At 33.4% G+C, this 13,607-nt stretch overlaps 3 protein-coding genes across 3 annotated transcripts; 1 reads left to right on the forward strand and 2 right to left on the reverse strand.

Annotated features, from left to right (window-relative positions):
- Positions 1-2,249: 2,249 nt before the first annotated feature.
- LOC126654854 (very-long-chain aldehyde decarbonylase GL1-9-like) lies at positions 2,250-6,352 on the forward strand. Its single transcript, XM_050348852.2, has 3 exons — positions 2,250-2,561; positions 2,671-3,033; positions 5,419-6,352. The coding sequence occupies exons 2-3, from the start codon at positions 2,803-2,805 to the stop codon at positions 5,959-5,961; spliced, it is 774 nt and encodes a 257-aa protein (XP_050204809.1). The 5' UTR covers positions 2,250-2,561; positions 2,671-2,802; the 3' UTR covers positions 5,962-6,352.
- A 320-nt stretch (positions 6,353-6,672) lies between these two features.
- On the reverse strand, positions 6,673-8,696 carry LOC126654831 (pentatricopeptide repeat-containing protein At1g34160). The gene has a single exon (XM_050348824.2). The coding sequence runs from the start codon at positions 8,598-8,600 to the stop codon at positions 6,849-6,851; it is 1,752 nt and encodes a 583-aa protein (XP_050204781.1). The 5' UTR covers positions 8,601-8,696; the 3' UTR covers positions 6,673-6,848.
- Positions 8,697-9,949: 1,253 nt separating this feature from the next.
- LOC126654861 (probable F-actin-capping protein subunit beta) lies at positions 9,950-13,337 on the reverse strand. Its single transcript, XM_050348859.1, has 8 exons — positions 13,023-13,337; positions 12,672-12,742; positions 12,249-12,362; positions 11,858-11,940; positions 11,699-11,772; positions 11,432-11,551; positions 10,505-10,600; positions 9,950-10,303 (listed from the first exon to the last, which is right to left on the reverse strand). The coding sequence occupies exons 1-8, from the start codon at positions 13,149-13,151 to the stop codon at positions 10,223-10,225; spliced, it is 768 nt and encodes a 255-aa protein (XP_050204816.1). The 5' UTR covers positions 13,152-13,337; the 3' UTR covers positions 9,950-10,222.
- Positions 13,338-13,607: the final 270 nt, after the last annotated feature.

Genomic DNA, 13,607 nt, shown 5'->3' on the forward strand with positions numbered 1-13,607 from the left:
CTTGGGCTCAAATCCCATCTTTCTTTTTTGAGAATTTATCAAACTTCATTAATCGAATATGAAACAGTTACATTTATAAGAAATTTGGGAAATTTAAAAATTAAACCCGATGATCTGACATGTAACAGACAACATGCTGTCTGATTCGCAGATCTACTTATAAAAATAAAAAATAAATCATCTAACTGTTTCGCCAATAAAATGTCGTATTTGCTTAATTTTCACCATCACCCGCAAACTGATTTATGAAATCAGAAACTACAGCTGTGACATCGAATACAACCAACACATAAACACCCTTCATAAAAAAAGGGACAACAACCTTTCACATAGAAAGGACAACAACTTTTCACATAGAAAGGACAACAAACCCTTCATATAAAAAGGACAAAATAGAATTCTCATAACAAAATATAATACTAAAACAATAAAGAAACTATTATAGCCCATGAACGATTTCATTTTTGTTGTTGAAAAATTTCCAATCTATCTTCGATTCTTGATTTATAAAAATTTGAATTGGATTTGCGCTTTGTCGATAAATATTAATCCCTCAAGAAAAAAATGAAAAAAATTTGGATACTAATTATACTATATGAAATTAAAATAACATAAACGAAAAGATGGCTACCGTCAACGGCATTACCTAAACCATTGACGGCAGCCGAAGAAGAATTTAAAAAAGAGCTATAGACGGTTAGGGTTTTTTCAGAGAAAAGGAGAGGAGAGGCTAGGGTTTTTTTTAACCTTAGGCTATATTTGGTTCGTGGAATATAATATGATTATTAAAGATGAAGACTATACATTTAAAGGTTGAAAAAGAAAGATTACATCTCTCGAAAATAAAAAAAAAGATTACAAAGATAGAAAAAAATTGCTTTGATTGGATATAGGATGTAATCATAATCAAAATAACGTGTACTGATAAATTGAAGTAATTGCAAGACGACGAGTTAACTGCAGTTTGTGATAGTCATTGTAAATATTAGAATTCTACTTTATAACGATTAGTCTAAATATGCAATTTTAACTTCGAAATAAAAAATTATACTACCTCAACTCAAAAACTACCATGGACAGGACCTGCTGAGCTTGTAATAAGAAATATTATCAAATAAGAGATATCAAATAATCTTTTCATTCCAAGTCAATTGTTTACTTAAAACAAATTATCCATTTTTAATAAATTATAATCTTTGAATTTAATATTTCTAATATTAACCTTAGTTAGAATTTATAATTTATTGTCACTATCTCAAAAAAATAAATTAAAAATAATATCCAACAAGGATATAATAATAATAACTTTTTTATTAAAATTAAAATATTAATTGTGTTTTTTATACTGTATGACAACGACAAAATAAGCAATTATTTTGAGACTGAGGGAATATCTCATATAGCTTTTTGTGCTTTACATTTACTCGTAATATAATATATTGAAAATAATATAATTTTTAATTAAAAATTAAATTGAAACAAATGAATGATTGTTTTTATAAATTATTAAATTTAAAAAGTACTTATGATTTCTTTTAAGTAATCAAGATAGTTCGGCGATCGATTAACATATATTTTTAAAGAAATTATTATAATCGATGCATTATTTTGATCTTGCATTCTAAAGTGTGAATGGAAACGTTAAAAACAATAAATTTGGATAATTGATATTTTATAAAGTAATTTCATTGGCTCAATTTTATGCAAAGTAAATTAGTAATCAACACACAGATTTATTAACTATTCATGGTGAATTGAACGATTATCAAAACTGCTAGAAGATTATTTCAATTAAATAATTTTTTCTTTATGAATTTACAATTCACATATTGCATCCAATTCATTATGTGGTTTCAGCGCAATTACAATTTTATCAAACATAAGCAAAAGAATGTAAATAAATTAATTTCTTGTTAAATTCAATTAGTATCAGTTAATAAATTTCATAAACGTTCTCTCTCCAATTATTTAAAAAGAAAACTTTATACATTATAAAAATTAATAACTAATATGAGCATTTCTATTTATTAATTAATTGAAAAACAACTATTACTATAAAACTTTTTATATAAGCATAAACAATGAACAAAAGATCCATTCACCCCTCAATTTGGTACGAAATATCAAATAAGTCATTTGAGACGATTTTGGAACAATTTAAACCCGCAACTTAGCAAAACCTGATCGCAACTATACATAAGAACCAAAGTGTTAACTATGCAAAATATATGGACTACTTTAGAATCTTGTCAAAAAGGAAAAATGTGAGCAGGAGAGAGAAAGATGGCAATGATTTTCCGGTCGGCCAAACAAGAAAGAATAAAGAAAAAAGCAGAGAAGGAAAAGAAGAAGAATAGGGCAAATGAAGAGGAGGCTTACAGGCGGCCTCTCTCTGAAAAAACAAATTATACCCTTTTCTTTTTTCCAACAATAACTACAAAACAAGAATCAAAAAGCTTCAAACTTTTACACCACAGCCAGAAGCTTTTGATCCAAAACAACAGCGCCCATTTCACTACATAGATCTGACTCTTCACTTTTAATTATTTCCCACGATCTCTGTAAGTTTCTCTTGATGCACTTTATTGGATATTTTATTTTTCATACACTATAAGAAAACACATTTTTAGAATCAATTTTTTCCCTGATGTTTTCTCTATTTGTTGTCAGGTTATACATATGTGAGATGCTTCACTTGTAGATCTTAAACTTTTAAGCTGGAGAAATTTTGATGCTTTTTGGATTAAGTTGAGAGAAGATAAAAGTGAGACCTTTTTCTTGGAGTTTTTGGATCAAATAAAGATGGTGTTTTGGGAAGGTTATGTGAGTGATGAAGCAATGGGTACTTTTGCCCCCATTGTTGTCTATTGGTTGTATGCTGGGATTTATCAGTTGTTGCCTCCTTTGGATAAATACAGACTGCATACTAGAAAAGAAGAAGAGCAGAAGAATTTGGTGCCTTTGCCTAAAGTTATTAAGGGTGTTTTGCTTCAACAGCTCGTTCAAGCAATTGTTGCTCATGCTCTCTTTTGGGTTAGTTTTCAAACTTAGTAGACTAAATTCTTATGTTTGATTTGTTGGTGTTATATGTAAATAATGCGAATTGTTATGTAACTTTAAGATAATTGACGAAACATAGGCTATAGGGGGAAATTTATGTTGAAGTAGAGTAAGAGATAATGTGTTAATAAGCTTAAACTTGCATCGCCATCGAATAAAATCTGAAATACTGTGGAAGAAATAGTCAAAGCCTATTTCTCGAGTGTTTGATGTTTTAGAGTGGCTATTTTAAATGGAAGTGTTTTCGACATGGAACATAATCATGTTGTACTACTAGCACCTCTTTTCGCGTATTACTCATTGGTCACAGCTCTCTATGAAGTTGTAGCATTCAGTTTTCAGGTCTTAGATGAAGATTTTTGCATTATTCATGGAAAGTGCAGATAGTAGGAGATAAGTATTATACAATAACTGATCTAACAAGAAAAAGGCTGGATACAAATTTTGGTCATGGACTTAAAATCATGGCAATTTTTAATAAATATGTATGATTATGAAGCAATGTATTCATATAAAGGTTTGTAAGACAATTTAAAAGGAACTTATAAGCAAGGGGTTTGAAGTGAATGTGAACTTTACATGACTTGCTAGCCAACCTATGATTTTATACCAAAGTGCTGCTATTTTATGCAATGAGAGTCTGAAATGGATTATTTCTAGTCTACTGTAAGGGTTGACTTGTGTTTTGAGTCTTTCGATTTTATTTGAAAATTCATGCTTATGATAAAGTTTGAAGCAACTTGCTAGCTGGTCTGTGATTGTATACTAAATTGTTGCTATATTATATAAATATTGTGGAAGCCTGAGACAATTTATTTGTAGTTCATTGCAATTTTTGATGTATTCATTCTCTTAACTTTATAATTGTAATTATGTTTGGGGGACTTTAACTGTTAAGGGGAAGGATAATCTTATTTCTTAGATGATCATGGGATGTTTCATTTGCCTGCATAATAGAATCCTTGGATTAGGGATACTTAGGGTAGCTTGGCAAGTGAAAAGAAAATATTTAAGTTCAAGTTTTGATCTTGACGAGAGACTTCATATCAGATGGTCAGAGCAGACGCTGTTTCTTTTCTTAATGTAGACATTAGTATTTTATAAAAATTCTGCTTGAGAAATTTTGCCTTTCTCCTTGAAACCTGTCTTTAGAATGTTGAATGAAAATGCTGGCAAATTAACCTTTTGACTAGAAAGATAAGATTTGAAAAGCCTCATGATGTTGTATATTGCATGAAATGCTTGTTTAAAGCTTTAAAAAATCAAATCCGTTTGAGAAAGTTTCCCATGACTCGCTAGCAAGTACCTGTTTTATATTTTAAATACGTGTGGTTTCTTATTATTGGATCTCAGTTAAACTGTTTCGTGACTTTTGATTTGTTAGGGTTGGCACTTAATTAGAAGTATTGTTTCTGCTTGACTTTTGGTTTATCAGTGCTGGCAATTAGAGTTATTGAAACATCCGGGTCAGACAGTAGCAGCTTTAAATTATGTGGTATGGCCATATTATTCACCTAAGTTAATGCAATGCAATCCCAAACTTAATAGATGCACTGGCATGTACAGGCTATGCTAGTTTAGCTTCTTTGTGCTAATGGGCTCTTGATAAAATTTAATGGAAGACAAGAGGTACTGAACTTTAATATGAATATTTGTCCTTTCAATGGCTTGAGTAGCCCTGCATAATGAGGCATTAGCCAAAGGATTATTCAGAACCTGCATAGGTGTTATTGAGTGGCAAGAGGGAAGTTGAGTAAAATATCTTTTGCTTCTTTGCGGCACGTATTCTGGAACAATTTCCTCGTACTTTTGTTTTCTTGCGCCCATATTTTTGCTCTCCACTCTGCTTTCATGTATATTGTTCCATTGCATGCTACTTGTTCTGGTATATTCATAATGTCATTCTCTATTATTGAATAAGTTCTGTTATAAATTCCTTTTTGTAGTTAAAAAGAGATTGAAATTACCTGGACTGTTAGATCCAATGTAGCATTAGACTATTTTCCCTTTATTTTTTTAATTGGTTTCGCGGGTTAGTTTCTCAAAGAGAAATGCAAATTAGCTGATTCCTTAATCTTCCTCAAACAATTTACAATAGTGTCAATTAGCTTGTTTAATGTTGAATGAGTCAAGCAGCTGTTACAAGTTTAGTTTTCTCGGGAATTTTCGTTTTTTTTGTCTGACTGCCTGCCCTACTGAGAGGTCCGTAGGATTTAGATGATAGGATGTCTGATATCAATTACTTGATAGTTCTATTTGAGCAGAGAGATAAATTTTGAGAGTTTTGAGCTGAGTGCACCTATTCACTGTTTTACCAATCGATAATTGACTGTTCGTTTGCCTGCTTTATTTCTGCAGTTAACCTCAACCGCAGATGCATCAGGAATCACAATCCAGCCCTCTATTCTTATACAAATTGTGCAGATTATTATTGCTATGTTTGTCATGGACACATGGCAATATTTCGTCCATCGTTATATGCACCAGAATAGATTCTTATACCGGCATGTTCACTCTCAACATCACAAGCTTGTTGTCCCTTATGCAATTGGAGCCCTTTTTAATCACCCTCTGGAGGGTCTGTTGCTCGATACAGTTGGTGGGGCGATCTCTTTCTTAGTGTCGGGAATGACTGCACGGACAGGCGTAATATTCTTCTGCTTTGCCGTGGTTAAAACTGTAGATGATCATTGCGGACTTTGGTTACCAGGCAACATCTTTCACATTATGTTCCAGAATAACACTGCTTATCACGACATTCATCATCAACTCCAAGGTACAAAGTATAATTACTCTCAGCCGTTCTTCTCTATATGGGATAAACTTCTCGGAACCCACATGCCCTATAATCTAGTAAAGCGAGCTGAGGGTGGTTTCGAGGCAAGGCTGTTTAAGGACTAGTTCTTGTTAGATGAGTTGTACCATTCCGAGTTATCATTTGATAGAGAAAGTTATTTTTCTTGGTTGAGACCGCCATTCTTCGGAAGTGAAACTAGACTTCCAGCTGGAGTCCTTTTTGGGTGTTCATCGCTTCGTACGTATTCATTTCGTTGGTTATGGTAATTTCACCAACCTACCCAGCAAATTGTAATTGTGAAGTCCTGTATGTAGCATATTTATTGTATGTTATGTGGTAATTTGATCTTGTTCAACAAGGTTGATGTAGCTTATTGGGAATTCTAATTTAAAAATGTGCAGGAATTTGATGATCTGCTCTTCTCCTTTTTCACAAATGGATTCATTCACATGTAATTTTATTGAATTATGTATTAACGTGTCTTGTTGAGCACAAGTCTCTCTGTTTTTTTATTTTTTATTATGGATACTTTACTAATCCAGCCATGTTGTGTTTCCTATAATCATGTTATCTGCCCTATTTACAAATATAGTTAAGCGAAAATTAAATTAAACTGTTAATTTGAATCAGATCAAACTGAAATTTATTACACGATAATTAAAATGATTAAAAAAGATGTTTAGATGTAAATGTATAGAAAATTTGATTTTAGATTGATTTTTCTCACCGGTTAGCCAATACTGATTGAAAAATCAACATTGTTTTTATTGAGCTACATTAATATACATATATAAAATAATGCAGTAATTTAGTGATTATATATAATTTTAATCTCAATTTATATGTATCAAACCAAACTGAAGTAATTATAAATTTTGATTAATCAAAACAAAATTTTATATAAATATTTGACGTGGTTTGATTCTTATTACATCTCCATAGAATCCTACTACTTAAAGAACAATGCTAAGAATAAATGAATAAACTTGATTCACCAATATTCTTTGCAAGAACAAGAACCCTGCTTAAACCTGTGAAACCTTACTCGATCCCTCACAATAATTTCTCTATTATATATCTTCGATATAAGCTTAATCACAACATGGCAATCACCGCATATCCTCAAATTCTTAATTACTTGAATCGGCATCCCTTCGCTAGTGCTAATCAAACCAAACGCCACGGCCAGCTTCTCGCTGTGATGACACAACACGTTCTCTTTCTCTTCCTCTCCTATATCATGCAACACGAAGCTTGTCTCAGCCAAATATCCATATTCCTTAATCCTGAACCTAATCTCATCCAACTTGGCATAAATTTCCCTCCAACTTTCATGAATCTTATCGCCATTGTAGAACTTGTGCATTACCCCATTTTCTTCAATGTAGCTAAATCCGGGCGCCTTCTTCAAATCCCTATTCTTCATAGCCTCCCTCACCCTCCCTACATCAGTCCACCTCTCTTGTGCCGCATATACATTTGATAACAAAATGAAATCACCATCATGATTAGACCCCATTTCTACTAGCTTCTGAGAAACAACTTCTGCCATTTCTACATTTTTATAAGTCTTACAAGCTCCAAGCAAGGTCTGCCAAAGTACCAAATCAGGCACCATCGGCATGGAATTGATCACATCATACGCTTCCTGAAGCCTTCCAGCTCGGCCCAACAAATCAACAACACTCCCGTAGTGCTTAACATTAGGTAAAACTCCCTTCTTCTCCATAGAATTAAACAATCTATAGCCCTCTTCTACTAACCCTGCATGATTACATGCGCACAGCACTGCAAGATAAGACACTGCATCAGGGTTAAATCCTTGTCGAGGCATATGCTCGAAAAGCTCAAGAGCTTTATCCCCATCACCATGCATTGCAAATGCCATTATCATTGTATTCCAAGTAACAAGACTCTTAAAACAATTCATACTCTCAAAAACCAAAAACGCCTTATCAGCAAACCCGCATTTACCATACATATCAATAACCGCATTACAAACTTGCACGTTTCTATCCAACTTCTCATTCCTTATATACTCATGAACCTTCTTACCTTCATTAGAAGCACCCAACTGCGAACAAGCCGATAAAGCACCAAGAACAGTAACTTCATTAGGCTTGAACCCCAAATTCTCCATCGTATTAAACAAACCCAATGCTTCACTGGGCTTATTCCCTTGAGCAAACCCAGAAATCAAAGCATTCCAAGACGCAATATCTCTCACAAGCATTTCATCAAACACCTTCCGCGCACCATCAATATCACCACTTTTCGCGTACAAATCAAGCAAAGTAGTACCCAACAAAGCATCAGCGATAAACCCTTTACGCATAATATGAGAATGCAACTGGGTAGATTCAGAAGAAGCTAAAACTCGAGCACAAGCTTTTAAAACAAAAGAGCAAGTCAAGGCGTCGACTCTGTGAGAGCCACGGATCATGGTTTTGTACCAGTTAAAGGCATCTAATGGGTTAGGGCTTTGTATGAAGCCACGTAAGAGAGCGTTCCAGTCATTGGTGGAAGGAGTGAGGATTTGGGAGAAAGCGGCGATGGCAATGGAGAGGCTGTTAAGAGACAAGGCGTAGAGTTCGAGCAGTTTAGAGCGGGGAGAGGAGATTCTGAGATGGAAGTGGCCGGATGTTGTGAGGTAGGATTGGAGTTGCTTGGCGTGTGATAATGTGAGTGGTGAGGTGCATTTGTGGTGGAGTAGAAGAGTGTCTAACAGTATGGAGGTGGCCATTCCATTGCGGAGATTCAATTTTTAGTTAATTGGCGGGGAAGAACCTGCAGGACACGCAAGACAATTTTTTTTGCCTGTTGAGGTAAAAATATTAAGGAAAAAAAGTTTTTCATTTTTTTATCACTTAAACTTTTAATGTTTTTAAATGGTGTAAATAAACTCCCACATTTAAGAAAAAGTACAAAATTAACTAAAAATACGAGGAGTTTAGTGTTAAAAAAATAAGCCAAAAGGGATTAAAATGCTCAACTTAAATTTTTTAAGGCCTAATACCTTTAAAAAAACTCCGACCTTATAGTTCCTTTTCGATCCTACCATGACGTTGAAAATTTGTCAATTTTATTCCGTTTCACATTTTATCGTTTTAATTGTACCCTATTTTTTTAATTTTTGTCAATTTTTTTTACTTAAATGATAAAATTAGTCAATTAACCATGTTTAAAGATAAAATTAAATTCATTTCCATTCAAAAAAGTACAAATAAGTTCTTTATTTTTAAAAACTAACTAAAAACCATAATTAAATTAAATTAGTTAAATTTTTAATTAATTTAACTAAATCTAAATAAATTTTAAACATATACAATTAATATATGCCATACATGGAGAACGTTTTTGAATTTGTTTCCAAATGAAAAAGATGTTAATTTATATTTTAGGGTACAATTGAAACGATAAAATGCAAAATAAGGTAAAATTGACATGTTTTCAACATTAGGATAGAATCGAAAAAGAGTTAAAAGGTCGGGATTTTTTTAAGGTATTAGCCAAATTTAAAAGACGTTGGCTCAAAGTTATCAAGAAAAATTTGGCCATAAAAACTTCAAAAGTGACATTGGAATTTACCAAATTATTTTTCTTTTAATCTGTAATTTTGTTAAATAAATAATACTGATTTTATTAAATGTAGAAATTGTATTCCATTAGTATAGCTCCCTTTTAAAAATAATCTATTTATTTATTATCTAAATAAAAAAAAATTGGTTTCCAATGTTCACTTATAACAGCCCCTCCATCTTCAAATCGATTCACCCACCACGCAACACTTTAAAGGCTGACTTGACTAAATCCAATTAGAAACTCTTCAAGTTGGGAGACTAAACTATCGTATGAATCCATAAATCCATTTCATCCGGTGGCACTAGAACAATATTTAATTAAGTATTTTTCTCTTTGGCATTGAGGAAGTAAAATTTCAGAATTGTAATAATCCAATTCCAAGTTAGCTAATTGCCAAATGAAAAATTAGTGGCTGGCTATTTTACTCTGAATCTGAAACGTCTTAAAAAATTTAGGCAAATTGCCAGGTGCACAAAAAGAAAGCTCATTCGTTTAAACAAACAAAGGAGGAAAAAAAAAACCGAGCAATTTCATTCTCAACCCACAAAACGGACAATGAGTTGATCATTCAAACGGAAATGCAGCAAAACAATAGGAGAAAACATGTGACAGTTTGCACACCAAAACACAAAAGGCTTACTCACCAGTGCAAAAGGAACTACCTTAACTAACTACCAAATGACACGCTTCACAAGTTCCACATAACATCGGAAATCTCCATATATCCTCCAGCAATTACATTGTTATCCAAATTTCTATCTTCAAATGTCATAATCAGTACTATCAGACGCTTGGCAGTCTCATCAGAACTTCTGCCGGAGGTCGCAAAGTGCATACCATCTCTTTTGTCTTGCCAAAATAAACCTGCAACACAACTCTACTAACTAAGACACCAATTGAAGGACAGCGTTTAAAAACCTAAATAGTTGTAAGTTGTAACTGCAAACTACTTTTTATATTAGACAGGAAAGGCAAAAAAATTTAAAATTTGTGGTCTGCACTAGTGTTAACTGACAAGGCAAATGGACACCGAGAGCATATCAACTGCTGTAGCTATTTAGATACCTGATCTAGCGAGTTCCTGAGCTTGCCCTCCATTTCTTCTATCATCCCTCCCATGTTACAAAGATGACCATCTGCAACTGAGAAGTCCCTGTTCATCTGCATAATTTAAAATGGGAAATCAACCACTGAAATGAACCAAGAGGATTAACAGCACATATGCACCAATGTTAGGATTACTGTACTCCTGGCTCTTGCCGTTCTGTTGTTAGTTCATCTTCATCCCATACATGATGTGCAAATGCTACTCAAATATAAAAAGGAAAACAGATATTTTGGCGCAGAAATGACAGATTAAGGTGAAGAATCCTGAGTTGCCGCATAAATAGTACTGCAGACAATTAGGACACTAACTAATAGCAATTAAAATAGGACGTAATTCAAATTCATAGGCACAAACAAAAAATTTCATGACCTAAATCATACATAACAGAGAAAATAAACCTTTTGGAGATCATGCAAACAGACAGTTGCCATCCCAACATTGAATAATCATTAGCACACTAAATATTTCACTGAAGGATAAAAAGAAATTGAGGATGTCAAAACTATAAGAGGACACAATAGAGATCAACATTAATTTAGGAGGCACCAAAATCAGACAATATGAGGGACTAAAGAAAATACAATTCGAAACATCATAGGTTTAGGGTGGGGCGTTGTCGTCAGTCTACCAGTGTTTACACCGCAAGGCGAAGTTCAATTTCTTTAGTCAATAAAAAAGAAATTTCCTCATACTTAAGTTCTTTTGAACTTGTAATGAATACTTCAAGAGAAATGAATTTATGATAACCAGGAAATAGGACATTTCGAAACAAATTTTATCTCTGCAACTTGAAGAAAATAAAAGTTGAATATATCTTTTGATACTAAAGAAATTTCTAAAATGAAGAGAGATGAGAGAGAGGAATACGGGATTATATAAGATACCTGTCTTCTAATAGAGCCCGAAAGATTAAATGTGCCAGACGATTCATTATTCGTAGTCAAAGACAACATAACAGTACTGGTCAAACAATAATGAGCTGTTCCTTCATCTTCTAGCCCCACCTAATAACGAGATAAAGTTGCAGAAATAGTAGAAAAATGAGCAACACTGTTGCACTTGGATATAGGGAAAATTGGAAAAAGAGACATAAAGAGGGCCAAAGTGGAAATTTAATCTCATGAATTCTGAAGTCCATGTTTAGACCTTACCTGAATAACATGAATGGAATCCCATGCACCCTCCTGCAAATAACCCCTTCTGCCCTGCCCTGTCTTTGAACCATCTTTAAGATCACAAAGGCAACAACACTACAATCAGAGATATTGAACTTGACGAATTTAGTATTGGAAAAGGTAAAAAATGCTCACCTTTCTTCACCAAAAAGCAGCCCACAAAACCTTCATTATCATCTTCCCACATGTAAACAGATGAGATGCCACCTTCATAATACCTAACAGTTTACTAGTTGATCAGACTGCTAAGCCTTTACACAATGTAAGAGAGCAATAATGACATTAAGAAAGCCCTAACAGTGGAAGATAAAAACTTATTTAAAGCATTTCAGGGGAAGGGCAAATAATTGATTCTTGCTCCATACAAGGATATTAATGATAGAAAATAGAAAAAGGGAGAAACAAATTTTGCTCTATAATAAAATCATCACAAAGCTTGAAGAAGCGAGTCAAATGAAAAAAGGGAGTCTACCAAAATCACTACTGAAAAAAAAAACTCAAAGACGAGGTAAGTAAAGGACCTCACTGGTCACGATAGATGGCAAAAACTTCATTTGCTTCAATTTCCAATTTCCTCAACTCTGTAGATGGATAAAGTGCATCTTGTAGTGGCGGATGATATTTATTTGACCAAGGTGATCTATGAGAAGAAAGCGAAACAAATCACTAAATTCAATTCAAGCAAATTAAAACATACTCAAGGACACGTAAAAGATCATTGAAAGCATTGTACAAGAGCAATAAATATATTTGACGCAGCCATGTCCTCAAAGCAGCAAAACTTTGCAAATGTCAAATGCAGAGATCAATGTATTGAGAGCATAAGCATCAGCTATAAATTGTAAAACAAACAGAACCTTGGTGGTTTTGTCATGTTATTAGACATTAGATCGTCAATCTTACAGTGGTATGCAAAGTAAAATAAAACCTGACATGACAAGTTGCTTACCTATAAGAGTCAGCATCTCTGTTGTATTCACACAATATGAACTCCTTTCCAGAATCTACATCGCACAAGACCTGCTTGCTCAAGTTTAGAACATTAAAGAATTGCTAAAGAAGACACCGTTGGCAGTTGACAAAATAAAATCACCGAAATGTTATTCCCATATAATAAAACCAACACTATATAATTAAACAAGCTGTAAGATCATAACAAAAAACGTTGAATTACTTACTCACATTCTGCAATTTCAAACTTGTACATGGTATATAAACAAATAAAAGTAATTCAAATACTGAATGCACCAAACCCTAGCATCACAGAAAAAACCCGGAAAGGGCAAAAATGGAAAAAGACCTGAAGAGGCTGATCGACTTGAGAAAGGAGATCGGAGGAGTGGTGAGGGAGAAGGCTGAGCAGAGCGGAGAGAGCGGTTTCCGTTTGCTTGGGATGGATTCTTCTCATTAATCCCATTGCTGCTTCCATTTTCTTTTGTATTTTATTTTCAGTTCAAATGGAAAAAGATAAATAGGAAATGAAATGGAATCCTGTGTGAGCAGGTGTTTGGTATGAGCAGTGAGCGAAATTTAAATTCTCAAAATGAAAAAAGAAAGTTTGATCCGAGTTTCCCTCGCGGGAACCACTGTTACTGTTTGTGTATTAGAAAAGTGTAAAACCCCGTACCTTTTCTTTCTTTTCTACAAAAATAAATTCAATTATAAATAAAGAGTTAATGTCATAAAAATTTACACGTTTTGTCATTTTAATCACGCCGTTTAAAAATCATCATTTTCATATACGAACCAATAATTTATTTCAAATCTATAGACCGTTCAAAAATCCCGTGAAAATTGCTTAGTTGACAATCAAATAGTAACATACCATAACGAACCGGATAGCAATACACCATCAATTTTCACCGGACTTTTGAACGGTGTATGA

The sequence above is a fragment of the Mercurialis annua genome, linkage group LG1-X (assembly GCF_937616625.2).
Source record: "Mercurialis annua linkage group LG1-X, ddMerAnnu1.2, whole genome shotgun sequence".
In the NCBI taxonomy this organism is placed as follows: domain Eukaryota; kingdom Viridiplantae; phylum Streptophyta; class Magnoliopsida; order Malpighiales; family Euphorbiaceae; genus Mercurialis; species Mercurialis annua.